Raw genomic sequence first — 20,199 nt, 5'->3', positions numbered from 1 at the left:
AGTTAATTGTCTAATAGCTTTAGGTTTTTAAGTCCCATCCTTCTTGTTTTTCTCTCTTCAGCTCACATTGTTTGTGCTCTTGGGCCTGAGATTTGGATCATTTTTCCTTGGTCCCCAGCTGGAGCAGGAATTGTTTTGTCTCCCTGCTCTGTGCACAGAGCTCACCATCCCCTCATTTGAAGCTCAGAGCTACACACTAAAGCAGCAGAGAATCTGAAAAATATAAAAGCTAAAGCCTAAGGCATCATTATCATGCAAAAGTTGGAAATGAGATATTTCAGCTTTGGCTCTACAGATGTACCAGCATGACCAAAATCACATTCCTTGGATCACACTGATGGGAAAAAAGCCCAAGAAGCCACATGTAAGTTGGAACTGCTGATCAGGCCCTCCTGGCTTTCTTCAGCTGGAGGAGTCACTGCCCAGCCACATCCATGAGCCTGCAAGTCAAAGTCAAGGGCAATGTCCCCAAACTCACCTGTTTGCAGTGTGACCACGCACTAAGGAGTTTCTCAGTCAAGTCCCTCAGAGCAGGTGCCTGGCTGTAAAACCCATGTGCTCCAATTCCTGTGAAGGTTTTTCCTTTTTGCAAGGGAAAAGCAGGGTCAAGCAGAGCCCAAAGCTGTGTTTGGACCCTCTTTTAGGGTCCTTAATGAAACCTTAGTGATGCTGAGGAGAGATAGACAAAACCCCTTGCTCTTACATGTACTTCAGAGCCAAGTGCTACCCAAAATGGGACACCAGCTTGTTTTGTGGCCAATACAAGAAGTTTTCCATGGAATGGTCTCTGGAGGAAAGAGCATGTGACTTGCAGGAGGCAGGGATGGTCTGAAGGGGTCCCTGGGGGCCATGCTGGGAAGAACTAGAGACTTTAATTTAGAAAAATTATTTGGGAGATCATTTCAAATCCCTTTTCTCTCTGTTTTGCTCATGCTCACTTTGGGACTCTGGGCAATAATCACCCACACAGCACAGGCCCCCTCATGTTCCACAAGCCTGCCTTGCTGGTTCCAGTGGGGATTGAGTCTCAGGGGTTTCCATCACTCCAGAGACAGCAAAAGCACCCTCCAGTGAATGAGACCTTCTGCGCTGGCCTGAAAGCCCCAGGCTCTCTTCCCTGTGCAGTCTTGGGGGTGATACCCAGCAGTGAAACGCTGCTGTTCCCATCCCTCCCCTCCTGCTGCTCCTCTCTCAAAAAAACTTGTGTGCAAAGAGCTCTGCAGCCAGCACCCGCCCACTTCCCTGAGCTTTACCATCCTTGCTGCTTCCCTGGAGGTGCGTGGCAATGGGAATTCTGCAGAAAAAGTTTGGGAGATGGCTTTGATTCCTTCTGGGAAGGACGCTGGGGAGCACAGCCCCGAGGAGCAGCTCCTGTGTGGGGCCGGCCCCGGCAGCACCATCCTCCCTCCCCTGCACACACAGGAACCAGCGCGGCTCCCCGCCCCAATCACCAGAAAATTAAACATATGTCTCCACTCACCCAGGCGAGGAATTAGATGTTGATCCGTCCTGATTCCATCTATTTCAATTATAGACAAGGACAGGCACCGCCTTCCCCTCGGGAAGGCTGAACAGTCCCGGAGGGCTCGGTCTGGGCACGGCAGCATCCCAGGCACTGCAGCCCTTTGGAACCTGTGGGGAGGATGCTCAAGGCTGTGGAGATATTTGGGGACCTTGCGCAGATCTGGGGACCAGGCACTGCAGCCCCTTGGAACCTCATGGAGGGCATGTTCAAGGCTGTGGAGATATTTGGGCATCTCAGGTAGATTTGGGGAGCAGGCACTACAGCCCCTCTGAACCCCATAGGGGTGATGCTCAAGGCTGTGGAGATATTTGGGGACCTCAGGTAGGTTTGCGTTATGGTGGGGGGAAGTTCTTAGGGCTCTGGGTGGATTCTTGAATTTCTAGGGTGGAAGTTTGGAGATCTAGGGAGATACTTGGAGCCCTGGATGGGTGCTCAGGGCCCTGGCAGGATGCTCAGAGTAAGGGGCCATGGGGGGGCTGGCAGCAGGAGCTTGCAGGATATACAGGGGCTGCAGTAAGAGGGAGCAGCACACTGTAAACCAAAGAGATATTAAAAAAGGTTTGACTGTGATCACGAGAGCAATAAACCCTTCAATCAAAGCCTCCAGATTATCTGCTGTCATAGAATGTGAGCGCTGGCAAGGGTGTAGAGAATGGCAAGAGAGCCAAAAAACTGTCCCACAAAAACAGATGTGAGCTTGATGGCAAGGCAGCTCAGGTGCTGTGGTAGTGCTTACCCCCAGGGCTTCAGCCCTCCTGGGGATGGGCTGGGAAAGGCACTCCCCAGTGCACTGCAAAGAGCTCCTTCAGTGCAGGTTTTGTTTCCAAAGAGCTGGAGATGCTGCAGCGGTGGGAAATGCAGGCAAGCTCAGGTGGGTGAGGTGCTGGCAGCTCCAGCCTGTGCTGAGGCTGTGTCCAGCTTTGGCCTTGTGGGCAGAAGCAAACACCTTTGCTGTGCAGCCAGGGGAAGTTTGTCAAGCAGTTTCCAGTGTGTGAATAAATAACATGTGAATAAATAACATGTGAATAAATATCAATATTTATATTGATATCAGCATTGATGTGAGGCCCAGGTGCTGCAGCAGGTGTGTTTAGCCAACATCCCTGTATATATAACACCCATTAGGAGAGGAGGCTTTTCAGCAAACATCCCACAGACCTGTGCTCAGGGATCACCAGGAGCACACAAGAAACCAGATGGATTCCTTGATTTTGCATGTTAAGGACAGGCCCAGCTTTGATACTGAGAGCATGGAGACACATTGAACCTTGAGGGCACAAGGATGTGGCAGCTGCTGGCATTAAGTGTTGGTCTTGTCCCCACCTTTCTCTGTCTCCAGCCCCTCCTTGAGCTTGCCCAGGAGAAGACAGACACCCATGGGGCATCAGTGAGATTGGGGTTAGTGGGTGCAGAGCCCTGCCTCATCCTTGGGTTCCAGGCTGCTGCTGGCAGCAATTTCTCTGCTCCTCCCCAGCATCAGCTGTGTCTCCCTGCATTTAACAGTTGTTTTGTTGTCAGCCTGTGCTCAGACACACTCCCAACCACCTCTCCATTGTGTGTGAGATGGCTGGAGCCATGGAGAGAGGAGACAGGGCTGTCACCCTGCAGGGGCTCTCTCTCCTGAGGGTCCCTCTTGGAGTCCAGAGGGAGATGTGGCAATTCCCAGAGATTGCCCCTGGTGGCTCTGCCATGGGGCTGCCACCCCCAGCCTCAAAACATTGGTTGGGAAGCCACCAGTGGCTTGCTTGGCTCAGCAGGATGGAGACAGGCTGCAGGCAGAGATGAGAGCAGACATTGGATAGAGCATCTCCTTCCTTTGGTAAACTGAGGTTCTTCCATGCAAAGCAAGCTGAAAATCTCCCCCTGATCTCAGGGCCAAGCCAAAAAAAGGGTTTATCTAAGCCCAGACACATGTACAATAGGCAAAGCACAACAGTCCCCAGCTTTCTAAAACTCTGAGAGCTTTGTGGCATTGTCTTCACTGTTTTCTTCCCCCTCTGTCCCACTGCCCACAGCAGAAGGTGCAGCAGCAAGGCCTTAGATGCTCAGAAATGCCTGGAGCCCCATGGCAGGCAGCTCCAATCTGGCTTTTGTCCCTCTTTGCCTGTTTGGGGTCAGGGTAACACTTCATCATCATTAAAGCATCATCCCTGTGCTGAGCCTTTACTTTCTCACCCACCAGCAGTGCCAGACATGCAGACCACCTCTATCAGCAACAAAAACAGCCCTTAAAAGCACAGGCAAGAGACAAACAGCCCCGTGGGCTCAAAACAAGTGGTGCTGAAGCTCCTTGAAGCCTTCTTTTGAAAGCTTTTACCCAAATTCCTGCCTCCCAAGAGGCAGTGCTGACACCTCCTTAAGGTGCAAGGCCAGTGGCTGCACCTTAACCCCATGTCTCTGCCTTGGGGTGAGGCCATGCCATTGTGCCTTTGCCAGCAGTTTGGGCACATCCCCAGTGCTCCATGTGCCTCTCCAGGCTCACTCCTGCACACCCACTTTTCTCCAGGAACCAGCACACGTGGGGTTGGCATGGAGGAAAGGTTTTACCACTTTACAGTTTGGATAAAACTGATCCCAGAAGCAGTGAGGGCAAGGCAGGAGTCACCACCCCAAATTTTAGGATTTAAAAATGCCAAAATCCATTTATTTGGGATGGGTCACCACCCCAAACAGCTCCTTTACCAGCTTCTCAGTGGGTCCTGCCCAGCTGGGGGGCACCAGGGGGATGCTTGTCCTGCAAGGAACCAGCACACAGGAACTGGAATTTCCATCACTTGGCTGCACACAAGTTGTTAGGAAAAAAAGAAGATAAATAAAGATAAATGGAGGAGAGCAGAGCATGCTGGCAACCCTTCTCTATCATTCCTTTTCTTCCCTAAGCAGATCAAATTATGACCTGGAATCACTGAATACATATTTTATTATGTGGATAATTTAAAGGATGAGGACGAGACAGGGAATTCATAAGGTACAGTCATGTTAGAAGACAAAGAGTTCCCATTAATCTCCTACAGGGAAAAAAACTGAACAGGAGGAAAGCAGGGGGTGGGGACAGGTTGTAATCGATGCCATCCTCTCCTCTCCTCTCCGGGGCATGCAGGGATGTCTTCTCCACTAGCACCAGACAGAAGCTGCTTCTTAAGATCTCACAAAACAGATGTGGTGCTCTGAGCTCTCCCTGGCTGCACCGCCCTTTGCTAGAAACACAAACCCATCATTGCTCATCCCATTCCAAGAGCCTGGAAATCAGCTCTCCTCCTCCCCTGCCATCCCCAGAGCCCCAGGGAGGGCTGTCCCCTGTCCCCCCCAGGACTCAGAGCCCTCCCTGGGGCTGTGCCATCACGGTCTGCTGGGCTTTGGCCCATTCCAGCCCAGCCTGGTGCCACTGGAGCGTGATGCTCTGCTGACTTTGAGGGGTCAGCCCCTCTTCCCTTCCCCTCAGCACCCCCTGCCCCAGTCAGGCACGGTCTGGCTGCTCTGCAGATCAATGCCAGCTTCAGGATGATTTTTGGTCATCACAGGACCAGGAAAGAGCCACTGGCTCTTGATAATTGTTTTTGTAACTATTAAACAATGTGTCTGTAGTTTATGGCAAACCTCCTTATGCTGCTTCAGCAGAAGTAGCCAAAGAACTTAAGTCAAAATCCAAATAATCTAAATCCTCGCTTAAAAAAATCCTCATTTTCAGCCAGGGATCCATCTGAAGACACAATCCATGTCTTCAAATGGATCCCTGGCTGAAAATGGAGTTATGACTGAGGAGAAACCAACTTCCCAGATGAATGGGAATACAGAAGACATCAGGGCTTCCAGTCAGTCTGGAAGTGCCCTGAGTAATGATCAAATGTGCAAAATGGGAGCTGACCCCTGGCACCGTGCTGGGGGTGTGAGGGCTCATCCCTGGAGGCAGGACCCTGGCAATGGGACAGGAGCAGCTGCCCTGGTGGCTCCAGAGCAGCTCCTGCTCAGGTCTGAGGGGATAAAAGGAGTGTATTTTCCCTCTTAAACAACCTAAATGGTCTTATGGAGATCTTGACAAGTCAGATTAAGCACTGTAATCAAGACAAACTTGTTGAAATAAGTCCCCTAAGGACAAATTCAGAGCTGCTGATCATGTTCCCATCTCTGGAGAGAGCTGCTGGGATCCTGCAGCATGAGCTGCTCATCCCTCGTGGTCACTGTGGGATGGACAAAGGGACACACAGGTTGCACTGCCCTCACCCCTCCATGGCTCAGCCCATTGCAGCACTGTGCCTGTGGCTCCCTGCACACACTGTGCTGGGGGGCCCTCTCTGGGAGGCTCCTGATGCTCAGGGGGTTGTGATGAGTTGATCCTGAAACAAACACTTCTAATTCATGGATTAAAGGCTCCTGGGGCTGCAAGGGCACATCAGTGCTTGTGGGTTTGGGAGTCATGCTGCTGGCTCAGTTTCAGCTATCATGTGCTATTACTCAGGCCTCCTAAAGACAGCCTTTACCTCCAAAATTATTTCCCAAATTCTTATCTTCCCAAATTATTATCTGAGACAGTGTGCTCCACTGTCGCAGACATCTTTTCATGAAAAATCCTTTCTTTAGGATTTTTCCTCCTGAGAAGCTGAGAGGAACAAAATGTAAACATTGATTATCTGCTGCTGTGGAATGCAACAGGTGCATCTGGGATTGGCCCATGTTGGTTTGTTTGTAATTAATGGCCAATCACAGTCACTGGCTCAGACAGTGAGTCCTAGCCACAAGCCTTTGTTATCATCCTTTCCTATTCTATTTTAGCCAGCCTTCTGATGAAATCCTTCCTTTTATTCTTTTAGTATAGTTTTAATGTAATATATATCATGAAATAATAAATCAGCCTTCTGAAACATGGAGTCAGATCCTCATCTCTTCCCTCATCCTCAGACTCCTGTGAACATGGTCACACTCCCCAGTTCTCAGATGGCTGGAGGCACTGGAAGGATTTCAGGGAGGATGATGGTGTTAGAGATGTTCATGGCATTCACACTCCTCTGCTATTCATGCAAGTCTCCACCCACAAATTTTGGGAGTCAAACAAGAGCACTGAGGTATTACAACTCCCTGAACAGATTTGGGAGACACTGGAGAAGGCAGAACTGAAAGATGAATAAAACCTGTCTCTCTCTGCATGGATCAGAGGTTTTAGGCAAGCAGCTATCAGATGAGATTGGCTTTGTCCCCTCACTCCCTGATGAGCTATTTTCCAGCACAGCCCACTGATGGCAGCCGGCACACTGCAGACTTCATATTCCAGGCAGATGAGAGGCTGTGATGTGCATGTGGAGCCCTCCTTCACCTGAAATGTTCATGATGCAGGGAGCCCTGGGAGATGCTGTGGTCTGGGAGAGGTGGAACCACCTTCTGCCTATCCCCTGCACACTGGTCAGGAAAGTTCATACTAGTTTTCTTTCTCACTATTTATTTCTAAGAGATGTCAAAAAAGCAGCACTTTCTTTCCCCTCCTAGGAAATTTTCCCTGCTGCTTGATGTTGGAGGGCAAATTGTTGTCCTGCCTGTGCTGAGTAACAATGACCAGCCATCAGCCAGAGCCAGATCTAACATGTGAAAGCTAAGATGGAGAGATTTTAAACAGCTTTTTGGCAAGACCTACTTAATTCAAATGGCTGGTTAACACACAGAGCAGAGAATTAATCTTGCTTTAACCCAACTAACCATTTTTAAATTAAGAAGAATTTAAAGACTTAACATACCTAAATACTGCCTTGTAACTGAACAGAAATGAGATGATCATCACTTCAAGAATTTGCAGTCCACTCTGAAAGCAAAATTAAAGCAAGCTATGTGGTGATGGTTACTAGAATGCTGGAGGGGGACTGGTGTACAGGTGCTTCTCCAGGAGACAGATGTGGGCTCTGGTCTTTGTGCTACTGATGCTGCTCTAATTTGTGGATGCCATGATCTCAAGCTTATTTTCTCACCAGCCAAACCTCTCAGATGCCCAGCATTTAAGGTAGGTGACACTCCCTGACCTGTACAGATATTCCATTAACAAGGGCAGGACGTGGTCTCCACACTGCTGAGAGGAAGGAAAACCCCTCTGAGATCAGGCGAGGAGCATCCCATGAGGCTGGGCTCAAGGAGAACCTCTGCAGGCAGTGGTGCAGGCTGGCAGGAGGCAGGATGCCATCACCCCTCTGCCTGCCAGGACACCAGGAGCTGCTGACAGAGCTCTCCACAGTGAACACTCCACCTACCCACCCCTGGACTGCTGCAGGTCCTTGCTGGGTACTTCTGGCCTCCAGAAAAGCAGTGAGAAAGGAAAGAGGACTTTTCAGCTGGAAAGGAGTTAATTTGCCTTCTCAATTATCTGCTGATGTCATTGTGACCTTTCATAGTTAAACAAAATTACCCTAAACAAACAGGGCTCAGCACTGGGGTGGAACACTGGCATTAGCAGCTGGCCACACTCACTGCAGGAGAGCCCTGACATATTGATATTAATTTACATTTCCCATTGACCATCATTTTCAATTCCCTCCAGCACTGAATTTTGTAAGCACCGAGGCATGTTCCTCCTACACTTCTGTTAAATGCTTTAAAGTTAATTGAAGATGCTGGCTGGCCAAGAAAGGTTTTAAATTCTCTTTCTCAAAAAATCTGACTCACCTAACACCTCTTACAAGGACATGAGAGCTGGAGGCAAGACCATTTTGGGGCAGCTTCCAGTTGTTACCACTTTGTAACCTGTTTTTTTCAAAAGAAGAAAGTGAGAATAAAGACCTCAAGTACCCACCATCTGCAATTAATTTCCACAGAGAGAGTGGTTAAGTGCTGGAACAGGTTTTCCAGAGGGACTTGGGAATCTTCAATCCTTGCTTAGTTGAGTTGGTTGAGAATATCTTGGTTGAGAACATTTCCAGGCCCTGAAGCAACTTCATCCAGCTTGGAGTAAGCTCTGTTCTGCACTGGGGGTTGGATCAAAGACCTCTGCACATCCCTCCCAAAGTCAATCACCCCCCAACTCTAAAAAAGCTGAAAACCTGACAGGAACCATTTGCTGAATTGGTGACTAATTAAAGAAAAATATTGACCACATGCTGTTTAAAAAAAACCAAACAAAATTACAGTAATTATATGCGACTTAATTTGTCAACTGTGAAGAGTTACCTGAAGGCAAGAAAATTAAGGGGATTAAAATAAGGAGCATTACCTCTTGTGACAAAGAGACAGAGGCAAAAAATTGCCATCAACTTGTGTTTATGAGCTGCTGTGTTTCTAATTAGGGCCAGACACCAAATTTGCATTTTATCTTGATTGAAACAGAATGAAAACTGAAAAAATAAAGGCAGCCAGTGTTAAACATCTTTCCCTGTTCAATTCAAGGAATAACCTTACAGCATTCAAAACAGATGCTTTTTTTCTTCTGTTTTAAAGATCTTGGCTTTGTCAGAGCAATTTCAATTTAAAAAACAGAGGATCTTCAAGTGGGGGGAGAGAAGGAATGAGCTCACCTGCCAACAGGCTGGGGTACCACAGCAGCCAGGGCAGTTTGCAAAATAAATAAATAGGCACTGATAAACAAGGCAGAGGCTGGGAGAGACCCACACCTGAAAGCAGGGGAAGCAGGAAGAGCAAAGGTAATGGATCATCACACACATCAGCCTGCTTTGGAGAGGGCTGGCCGGGGAGGATGTCAGCACAGACACTCCACACCAAATTCTCTTAAAATGCAGCAAAATGGAAATCAAACTATGCTCAGTGGGATGTGTCAGACAGCTGCCATCAGGCAGAAGGAACCAATTTTGTTTTCTTCTGCCACAGTGACTCAGGTTACTCATACAAGGGAGAGCTGCAGGTAGCACTCCCGAGCAGGACACAAGCTGCTGTGCTCTCTTCTCTCCTCACTTTCCCCTGCACTGACACACCAGAAATCATGGAAGAAAACCAGAATGCAGCATTTGAGAACCACTGGAGCTCAGCATCACTTTTCTCCCCACAGGACACTCTCCAGATGCTACTGGTGGTGTGTCCCACATCCTCCTACCTTTGAAGGAGCACAGATGCCCCCCTAGAAACATGCACCAGCACTGAACCAGGACAGGACCTGTCCCCAGTTCTGCCACAAGGCTTCACCCTGCTTCTTTACTCATATCCTCAAGAGCATCCTTGCTCTTCTTCCCTGCTCTGTGCCCAAAAGGTGTGAGGAGATTACACAATCCTCCTGGGAAGTCAGAGTCAGCCTTATAACATGTGCAGGACAAGAGACCTGAGCAAAGTCCCTGCATCAATCCCAGCCCCTGTGGCATGAAGAAGACACATTCTGCAGTGAGTGAATGGAAGAGGATTCTGTTTGCAGAACAAAACACTTCCCACAGGTATCACTGTCTGCATTGCACCTCTGACACCATGGCAGGGAAAAGATGCCATGCCCACCAAATGCACTTGGGAGCTTAATAAATTCTGGCAGCAATCCTGACAGTTTAACCTGGTTGCTGCTCATGAGGACCATCTGCACCTTCTTACCTGCTCTGCTATCCTGCCAAAAAAGCAACAACAACTCTCAGCTTCATGGTTTATTCCCCCTCCATATGTACAATTAAGTGTATGCATGACCATTAAAAATAAGGCTACTTATATCATGGCTCTGAAACACGTTACAAACCAACTCCATCCCCTCTCTTGTTCCAACATTCAAAATGCTTGGCTTCCATGGTGTGCAGAGAGGGGCAAACACAACCAGACCACACAGGTGATTGAGTGGTGCAGGGCTTTGGTAACTGGATCTGGAAGCTTCCTCCTCCAGCTGAGATAGTCACACACAGCCAGGTGAGTGGGAGGCAGATCTTCATCCCACGCTGTCTTGGCAAGCTCAGTCCAGGTCCCAGGAACTGCAGCTCCCTCATCTCAGCACCTTGCTGGTGGCCCACATGGACAGGAGGACAGCTTCATCCTCTCCTTTGAAACTGCCCCTTTGGGGCAAGGAAGGGGTCTAAGGAGAGGAGGGAAGGGAAGGTGTCCTTCTCTTCTGGATGACTAGAAGACTTCAGTCTCCAGTGGTGTCAACCTCGGTGACATTTCTCAACATATAATGCATCTAAAAAAGAATTAATAAATCAAAGGAACAACAGAACTGTATCATGATGGGATTTCAAAGTGGATTGCTTGCATGTCCACGTAAGGCTTAGAGACTTTCTTTTTCCAGTGGGGAGGAAGAGTCCAGATGAAAGTAACTGGAGATGTGCAGCTGAGGACAGCCCTGTGCGCTCCTGTGAGCTCCCTTCACAAGAAAATCTGTTCTCTTATGCAACAAGACAATCTTCCAGCTTCAGCTTGTGGCTCAATAAATTTTATTATTCCTTTTTGTTTTTATTTAAAAGAATTTGTTTTCCTATCATAAAAATTAGACAACCATACCACCACCACTAGCAAAGTCTGTGGAGTTAATGTTGATGGCAGACAGCTTCCTGGTGTTACCAGTGCCTCAAAATGTCCTAGGAAGTCCAGAAATGGAAAAAAACCCAAACATGATCGTTCTGGGGAGGAACATCAAGGTGGTTTTGGTTTCTTGTCCCACTGTGGTTCCCAGATGAATACTGAAGCATATCAGCAGGACCAAGTACCTCATGCCTTGAGAGAAAACCCTTCATACCAGCTCCAGTACCTGGTTAGTAAGGAAGATGAGACATTTAGAATAGAAATATATGACATTTATAATTTCCTATGTCAGCATATAGATCTCTAAGACAGGACTGACCCTTCTATCTCATCTCCACCCCTTACCCTTTATTTACCAGCATGCAATAATATCCCACAGATGGGAAAAGCACTTGGCAAGCATCCCAATTTTGATGTCTGCTTGTGTGATGATAAATTAGCCACGAAGCAAAACCATCCACAGCTGCCTCATATCCCCTCATCTCAGTCACACAGCTCTTGGGAATCTTGTAACAGAGATCAGAGCTTTTGTCATTCCAGCCCTCTGTGCTCTTGTTTCCCTTGTGCAGACTGGGATGGAACAGCAGCATCTGAAGGCATGGGCTAGAGACAGCACACAAAAGTGACTGTGGGGCTGCCAGAGTCTGCATGAACCTGATTTGGCATCCCTGGGAAAAGCTCTAGAGCTGTAGCTCATGGGTGATGCCCAGGATGGCATCTGTCCCCAAAGTGGGGTGGGTCTGGGCACACCAAAGCCTTTCCCACACCATCCCACCTTCCTGCTGCCAAAGGCAAATGGAGATACCAGAGTTCTGACAGCCCTGGCTGTCTGCACATTGCTCTCTGTCTACCTTCTCTCATTAACAAGCAAAGTGCATGAGCAAAACCTCTCCTCTCTAATCACTGCACTTGCTGCTGGATTCACTTCAAAATATCAAAAGCTTCTGTGCATTTTGTCCATTTTCCTAAGGAGTAGCTGACCAAAGTAACTACCAACCAATTCCAAAACACGATATATAAACAAATCCCCTATGAATGAGAGGCTACAGCATCACATGCTGCAACAGCAGGAGCAACCCAGCCCCTTGTCTCCTAAAAAAGTGGGGGAAAAATCTTGACATGCAATTAAACACAGACCACTCAGGCCTCTCACCAGTCTTGTATTTTTGGTGATTTTCCCAGGTTCAGAGCAGCAGCTCTGGTAAGGCTCTAGAGAACTGCTACTGCCACAGGGATGTGAGGGACAATCAGGACCTCAGCCTTGTGACAGTGACAATGCAGTGTAAAACTCCGCACACAGCATGTAAATGCCTTTACCAGCAGCTCCAGAATGCTGCCAGGGGCTTGGGCTACAAGCTTAGGGCATTAAGCACCAAACCTAACAGCATGGGGGAGAGGTCAGTGCTGCTGTGCAGAATGTGGGATAAAGTCCTGGATTTGGGCTGAGTTTGGCACTGCCTTGGGCACTGGTTTTGCTTGACTGACACAGACATAAAGAAGGACAGTCTTCTCCACAGACATTCATTTGACATTCCACAGACAGAAATACATTGAATAGACACTCTGGAAGACTTAATTAAAGAGCTGAGAACCTGGTACTGTGCACAGGGAAGGCTGATGCTTTCACAAAACCTTGTGCTGGCAGCTGCTGTCTGTTACCACCCGTCTGAGCACCAGAGTCAAAGGCAGGGAGCATCCCTGCTCATTTCAGTGCTGCTCCAGCCAGCTGCACACCAGGAGCTCAGCTTTCAGCCCTGCTGCCTCTGCAGCAGCCAGAGCACAGCCTTGGGTTAATGCTGGTGAGTTAACACAGCCTGTGCTGCCATGGGAGCCCCTCAGCCTGGGGAGGTGCCTGTGCAAGGCCCTCAGTGCTGCCAGGACCCCAGGGAGCAGCAGCAGCAGGGGCTGGATGGCCACCAGCAACTCTTCCACACCTCACTGCAACTGGTCTCACTGCTGGGGTGAGCCCGCTCACTCCACTGTGTGCCACAGGCAAATACATCATTTAAATTGCACACCTCCACAGCCAGGATGACCTCCTCTAATGGTTTCTCCTGGCTGTTCAGTGTCTCTTACCTTGCTCTTTACTATCAACAGATTCAAGTGTTTAAATGCAAGATGTGTAAAATAACTTACCTTAATTGTACCCTGACTGTTAGCAGCAATAAGCACGTTGGACTCCTGGAAAAAAAAAAAAGAGGCACTATCAGAAGCTGCCATTGCTTTTCCTCCCTCTTTTTTTTTTTTTTTTTTTTTTTTTGGATGAAGCAGCAGAGTAGTTATTTTTATCTTAAACATTAGAAGTATATCTAATTTCAAAGGGATCAACTCTTCCTATATCCAAGATGCATTCAAGGCTACAAGTCTTTATAAGTTACACTACCTTGAAGAATTAGAAAGCAATAATCCTTAGTGCTTGTACAGAGCTTTAAATCTCCAAAGCAATTTACAAACATGAATTAATTCTCATAGCCTCCCTGTGAGGTGGACTAATAAAAATAATGGTTATTTCATCTTTTGGCAGCACATGGACAAAGATCTCCAGCACCCTAACTAAACCAGCTAATTACCGTTACAAAACCCCTCTAGCTCCGAGGCCAAGAGGCTTCAGATGAGTAAAACAAAGAGGAGAAGAGACTAGAGAGCAATAGCAGATGCACCCAGTTTGAAAGGGAAGATAAACAGAGAGGGCTCCAGCCCTGCCTTAAGCAGAGAGGCAGCATCTATTTACCTCCTGCCAATTGATGGAGTTGCATTTGGAGATATCCTGCTTGACTGCAAATTAATGGTCTGCTGCATCAGTCAGGCAAGCCCCAGGCAGATGCTGGAGAAGAGAGAGCATCTTCTCTCCAGACTGCATTCCTCATGTGACCAGCAAGCACAGATGCACCCTCCCCAGCCAAAATCCAATCCAAAATACACACACAAGCACTGGGGTGCTGGCAAGAGCCCCAGAGATGTGGGGAGGAGCAGTGCTCCCAGAGGGGTGACCTGCAGCCATCCTCACTCCAGCAGACACACACGCTGTTGCACCGCCCATGGAGACCTGCTTTCTCTCAAGACAGCTGATATCTTCTCTGAGACACGTTTTGAAATTTCTCTCACTGCTGCTCCCCATCCCCAGACAAACTTGCTGTAATTATCCCATGCTTAGCACATGCATTTTTAATGAACTCAGTGACTAGAACACGCCCTGCTGTGAAGGGAGTGGGAAGGCAGCTCAGCACAGCCCCTGTGCTGCCTCACCGTGAACTTCAGGACTTTGCACAGCCTCAGGATTTGGGACAAAGGAAGAAAAATCCCCTTCAGTGTGAAAATCCATTTATCAGGTAAGAATAGCCTTGTGGTGGACCACTGGGCAAACTGACACAGACAGATTTGTTCACCCTGGTACAATCATTAGAGGATTAGTTAAAACTCCTGATATCATCTCACTAATGATCCTCCAAGTCTAAGCTCCTGAAAAGAAAGTATAACCTCAAAGGAAGAATATACTGCAATTTCTTTTAATTTGGTGGCTAAGAATCTAATGCAGTGAACTTAGCTTCTGGTTAACAACATTAAAATCAAAACCCACTGTGGGGGGTTGATTTTAATATATATAAATATTATCTGGGCACTGAAACAGGGACCAGGATGCCTGATAGGATTTTGGAAGCAAATGAGAGGGACCAGCAGAAATCTACTGTGCAATGCAGGAAATCTGAACCCCTGAGTGCAGATGATGCAGGGTTTGAGTGATTCCTGTTTGCACTGTGAGTGACTGGCAATTCACCCTGCTGCTGCAGTCTGCTGGGGTGCCACTGGAAATGAACTCTGTTCCAATGAACAGATTTACCTCCTAAATAAAATAAAAATGCCAGAGGGTAATTTACTCTCACTCCCTTGTTCTTCAGAAGCCCCTGGGTGCTGGGGTTTTTTTCAGCAGGGTCTGAGCTAATCACTGCTCTGCTGCTTTCATCCACAACCATGAGATGCAAACAGGAGCAGACAGCAGCAAAATTAGCACCAAATCTGTCACCGAACAGTGATTTGCTTGTTAAGGCACTCCAGCACTGCTTCTCCAGGAACACAGCTAAGTAACTTGTTTTTAATCCTCCAAAGAGACAATTCACTTCCTTTTGTGTAGCCTGTAAAACAATCAATACACTCAATGTGTTAAACACCTAGAGAAGACATGAAGTTGTTTAGATCTGCAGGTTTGTAGCTGTGTGCACATGAAACCAATCTTTTTGCCAGGACATGTAGGAATGGAAAGAAAAGCACCATCACCTCTGAACTGGCAGAACACCTATTTCCCCAAACACACTTCTGTGACTACCTGTAGCACTGAGGCATGAAAAGCAAGGCCTCACCATCCATTGTGGCTGCATGTTCTACTTCACCATCATCAATTTGTGTTGTGTTTTTGTGCAGGGCAAGAAGGTTTAAAGACTGGCCTTACTCATCCCTTCCATTTCTGCTGCTTGCAGGAGCCAGCAAATCCCAAAGCAGAGGCACTGGGAATGTGGGAGACCCAGCCCAAGTGAGTAATCCTGCTCTGAAGAAAGCAGTCATTAAAATGACTCTTCTACACATGAATCTTCTCCCATGAGAAGATTTTTTTGCACCTGCAGCCCCTCTTAGCAGGAGAGGCAGAAAGAACAAGCTGCTTTTGCTAAAAGAAGACTGAAGAAGAAAAATGAACAAACATAGCAAAGATTGATAGATTAAGGTTTACTGCCTGGCAAACAGAAACGTTTTGTTCTGTGTGGCTGCTAATCTCAACCTTTAGAATCTTGGTCCTCTTAAGGCAATAGAAAAAAAGCTCTGGGGACATCAAAATTATGCATCTTCTTGTCTTTTAGTGTTACATATGAATTTAAAAATCTAATTGGCAGAGGTGGGTGCATGTCAGGATTCATGTTAATATAGGGTGCAGCTCCAGAACTGCTCTAACATGCTCCAGGGCTGAAGTTCTGTGCTAAGAGCTATGAAAAAACTTCCTGCCTTTTTTTTTTATTGGACTGCAGAGACACTATTAGGGGAAATCTGAAGGGCAGTTCCCTGACATGGGAAGGACTTGACACCATCACGAATCTCTGTTATCACACAGGCTGGATATTCACAAGGAGGTTCCATTATGTAAAATGAGGCAGTAAATTGGTCTTGAGTGCAAAGACAGACCTGACAGGAGCACCTCTGAACCTGACACATCCCTGTTTCTCCAGTCTGAATATGACTGCTGGACCCACAGTAATTTTAGAGCATTCCCCCATGGGATTTGAAGGGACTTTCACTGATTGCACCAAAAAAAGAGAAATTTTTTGCAGCACATTCTTGATGGCAATGAAAAACAAAATCAAGTTTAGGACCTTCCAGAGGATATGAGATACCTGCTAGAATCATCATTCAAAGGAATTATTCACCTGGTGACAGCTGGATTTTGAAGCACACTGATTTCCTTCCCTCCAAGATGAGCCCTATTTTGGATGGCCCTGGGGAAGCAATTTGTACAGGAAAGGAACAGAGGAGAATTAAAGTCTGCCTGACTGCTGCTATTCATGCAAGAGTAGTCAACATTAAGACAATCAGAAATGCTCTGGATGTTTTGTGAGGTTTGAAGAAACTCAGCTGAACAACTCAGAAGTTGTCAGAGCTGCTGCAGTGCAACAGGGACTCAATGACAGCTGAGGTTGGAGCTTTTCCACTCCTTTACATCCTTGTGTAAGAAAATCTTGCTGGGAGGAGAGGACACCAGATGAACAACTGGGAAACCCCACACACATCTCCTTGAAGAGACACCCAGTGATACCCAAGTGGGCTCAGCTCCAGGGAGTGAGGAAAGGCTCTGGACAGACTCTCCACCCTCCAGTACCTGCAGGGAGTGAAGAAAAGCTCTGGACAGACCCTCCACCCTCCAGGGCTCCTCTCTACTACTCCTCCTCACCAGTAAAGCTGCCTCACTGCAGCTGCACATCCCTCTCACCAGTGGGCTTGTGCAAAATCATAGCTGAGCATTTTAGTCTTCCTCTGTTGACATCAAACCTGTCCCAAAAGGTCTCAAAAGAGATGAGCACAAATCACTAGCAATTTTTTTTCCCTTGAATACAATCCTTACTGAGACTATTCCTCCCTTGTTATCCCACACATATCAATCCTTGAAGTGGAAATCAGAAGGAAAAGCTGAAGAGATCATTCCTTAGGATGGATGTTATATGTGCACATTTTTTCACATGAAGGACTGGAAATAATTTTTGGTTCTTTCACCATATTGTAAACAACTACAGGCCATAATCTTTGCACTTCTTTGTTATGCCACTTATTCTACACAAATAAAGGAGATTTACCTCAAACTTCCAGCACAGCCATCACTCAGGTAAGCATCAATTTCCTGGATTTTCAGCTAGGTTTGTTCTATGGATTCAGAGCTAGGGTTCTTAAAGATCTTATTTTAAATTAACAACTTCTCACCTTCCCTCCCCAGCAGATGTTTTGGCTAACAAATGGCTGTGTTTCCAACACTTATTCCAAGGAGCTGGAGCCTAATTAAGCAAAGCTGTTGAATCAGTGGGAAAATCACTTGGGTGAGAAAGCTTGCACTCAATTGTCTTCTGTTATTTACAGGTAGAATAAAAGTATATAGTTGAACTAAATCTAGTGCTGTTTGTACAGAAACTCCATTATTTAAGTAAATTTACTCCTTCCTTACTGAAGGTGGCAACTATTACTCTGCTGCTGGCTTTTAGGATTGAGCTGCAGGCTATCTGCAAGACATATTTCACCAAAACTTTTCCCATCAATGTCACACACAAAGTCTTTCTACACATCTAAATGTGCAAAAGTGGTTCCCCAATAGACCACCACTGCTTGACTGCTCTTCATCTTGTAATTAGCAGATTCTAATGGCTTTTCACTCTAATTCTCCTGAGCCCTGGTTATTTTCTTGCAGTATGACACAAATCAGCTTTTTGTTTTTGAAAGAAAATTACAAATTCTAACCCAGGAAACACAATTAAATGTCCAGTGTACAAAAATCAAGAGGTTTTGAAAAGCTGAACTGATTAGATCCCTTCCCAGGGGGACAATGTGCAAATTTTGGTTTTTTTCCCCATTCTTGTGATACAACTGTTACCAATGAAAGGTGCACAGTGGGTTGGTTGAAGTGGTGCACAACCCTCTATCCCTGTAAACCACAATTTGTTTTCTATGCCATCACACTCACCTAACATTAATCCCTTCTGAGCAAATGTAAAGGAATATTTATTATCTATACTGTGAACACCAGGCTCAAGCAGAAATTAATTACTTTACACCAAGTGCTTCTTTACAGAACAAGGTGTAACATATAAAAGATGTTATACCAAAATATTTTAGGAGCAGCAACACCCAACTCTTTAGGTATTAAACCTGGAACAGAACACGCACACCCGAACTGTGTCTTTTAATCCTTAGAAACAGTATTTTTATCTAATTCTGAAGGTAATTCCTTTGTACACAGATAAAGCCTCTTTAGGCTTTAGGCTTATCTGGCCCCCAGCAAAAAGAAAACTCAATCCATGTGAAAAAGGCGCTGTCTGTGCTTCTTTCTAGATCCAGCTGCAAATACACAAATCTTTTGGGTTTTCAAGTTCACAAATACTACACAATTATACCCACCCAGCATAATAAGGATATTTCCTAAAATGTTAAGCCACAGATTTAAAGATTATGGCACTGCTTTGACTCACTTTCTGTAGAAGGGCTTGCCTGCAATCATATACACATACATATAGTTTCTTCTTATGTCAGAATTCATGGGCACACTGGAAAGCTTTTTAGAAAAAAGTTTTCAAACAAATTAGTGTTTTCATCATCCTGCATCATGCAGAGTTTGCAGCTTCCACATCAAATGAATTGCATCTCACTAGGAAATCTGCCCAGGTAGAAATTCAGCATCTCCTTGCATTCCTTCCTTTGTTTTTCAGCAATTCCAAACTTTAATCTCTGTACCTGGGATGCCTTTATTAAAGTTTTCTGACACTTCCACATCTGGTATTTCTACCTGCAACTCAATACACATGACTACAGCTCTTCTTCCTACTCCCTGAAGCAATCTTCTCATTTTGGATTTTACAATGCATTTTTCTCCTTCTATTCAGATCCAACCCAGAAGAAGACAACACTGTGTAACTGGAAGCTTATTTGTTATCAGACATCCCCAGGTCTGTATTCACAGCTGAGGGGTGCCCTGAGGAGAGCAGCAAGGCTTGTTCCAATGACACACTCAAATAAGCAGTAAGCTATCTCTCAGCCAAGTGAGAAACCCCTTCTTCTTAACATGCCCTTTTCATTCCTGCATGTAGCTCTCAAAAAACAATATCAACAAGGCAAATAAGTCAGGGCTAGAAGAAAATCAAAGTACACACATTTCCAGTGCTGTACACAGCCATCAATTTCCTCGTTTCTATGCCATCTTCTGAATTCAAGATGGAAATGGAGGCCAATGAGGTTGATGGGGAGAACACAAAGAAAGCTCTGCAAAGGCAGGAGAGCCAGCCAGCAAAGCCCACCCCAGGTACTGCTGATATATTACTGCCTCTGCAATTTAGTCATTCTAGAACAAAACTGCTATTGATGAGCATCTAATTTATCCAAGAATCCAAGATGAGAAAATCTCATTAGACACTTATTATTCTGCATCTACTGCAAAGCAAGATCCACAGCTACAACAGCTGCTGCACACTCCCCCAACAGGCAAGGCAGGGAAACATAAGTTAAAACCAAATTACTCTGGTGTTAACCCTGCACCTCCAAAGCACAAGTCTTCCCCTCCTCTCTGTGTAGGAATATTGAGTTCCACTGCCCATTTATCTGTGACAGGGTGTCTAAAGTTACTTGTTCCTATAGTCATAAATCCTGGGATATCAGATGCTCCCCATAAACAATGTGGTCAAGACCTTGAAGGAAATGGCAGCAGTATATAAATACAGCTTACAATAAGCATTCAAAAACCATATACATAAACATACAACAACATTAATATCAATATTGCTAAACCACACGAAATGGCAAGGCATTACTTTAGTGAAGACAGCTTTTAGCATCAATTCTTTAAAGACTTAAAACTCCTAAATATTCATCTGGCAACGCAATGCCATACACTGCTTGACAATGGCATGGTTTAAGACCTGCATTCCTCCTGCCAGTGTCTCCCCCCTTTCCCTTCTATTGTTTGTTGCAGTCAGTCATTACATCATGCTGGAGGTGATGTATTTAATCTCTCCCTAGCCAAGGTCAGGCTGCCC

General features: G+C 46.2%; 1 protein-coding gene across 1 annotated transcript in view; it reads right to left on the bottom strand.

Annotated features, from left to right (window-relative positions):
* Nucleotides 1-10,056: 10,056 nt before the first annotated feature.
* Nucleotides 10,057-20,199, bottom strand: part of COP1 (COP1 E3 ubiquitin ligase) — a 125,694-nt gene continuing 115,551 nt past the window's right edge. Inside the window, exons 19-20 of the mRNA XM_063165413.1 lie at nt 13,070-13,114; nt 10,057-11,159 (exon numbers count right to left, since the gene is read on the bottom strand). Coding sequence (XP_063021483.1) covers nt 11,142-11,159; nt 13,070-13,114 — 63 coding nt within the window. The 3' untranslated portion in view covers nt 10,057-11,141. The remainder of the gene's footprint in view (nt 11,160-13,069; nt 13,115-20,199) is intronic.

This window comes from Melospiza melodia, chromosome 11, assembly GCF_035770615.1.
Source record: "Melospiza melodia melodia isolate bMelMel2 chromosome 11, bMelMel2.pri, whole genome shotgun sequence".
Classification (NCBI taxonomy): Eukaryota; Metazoa; Chordata; class Aves; order Passeriformes; family Passerellidae; genus Melospiza; species Melospiza melodia.
The sequence above is the reverse complement of the archived record's forward strand: the minus strand, read 5'-3'. Positions and strand labels throughout refer to the sequence as shown.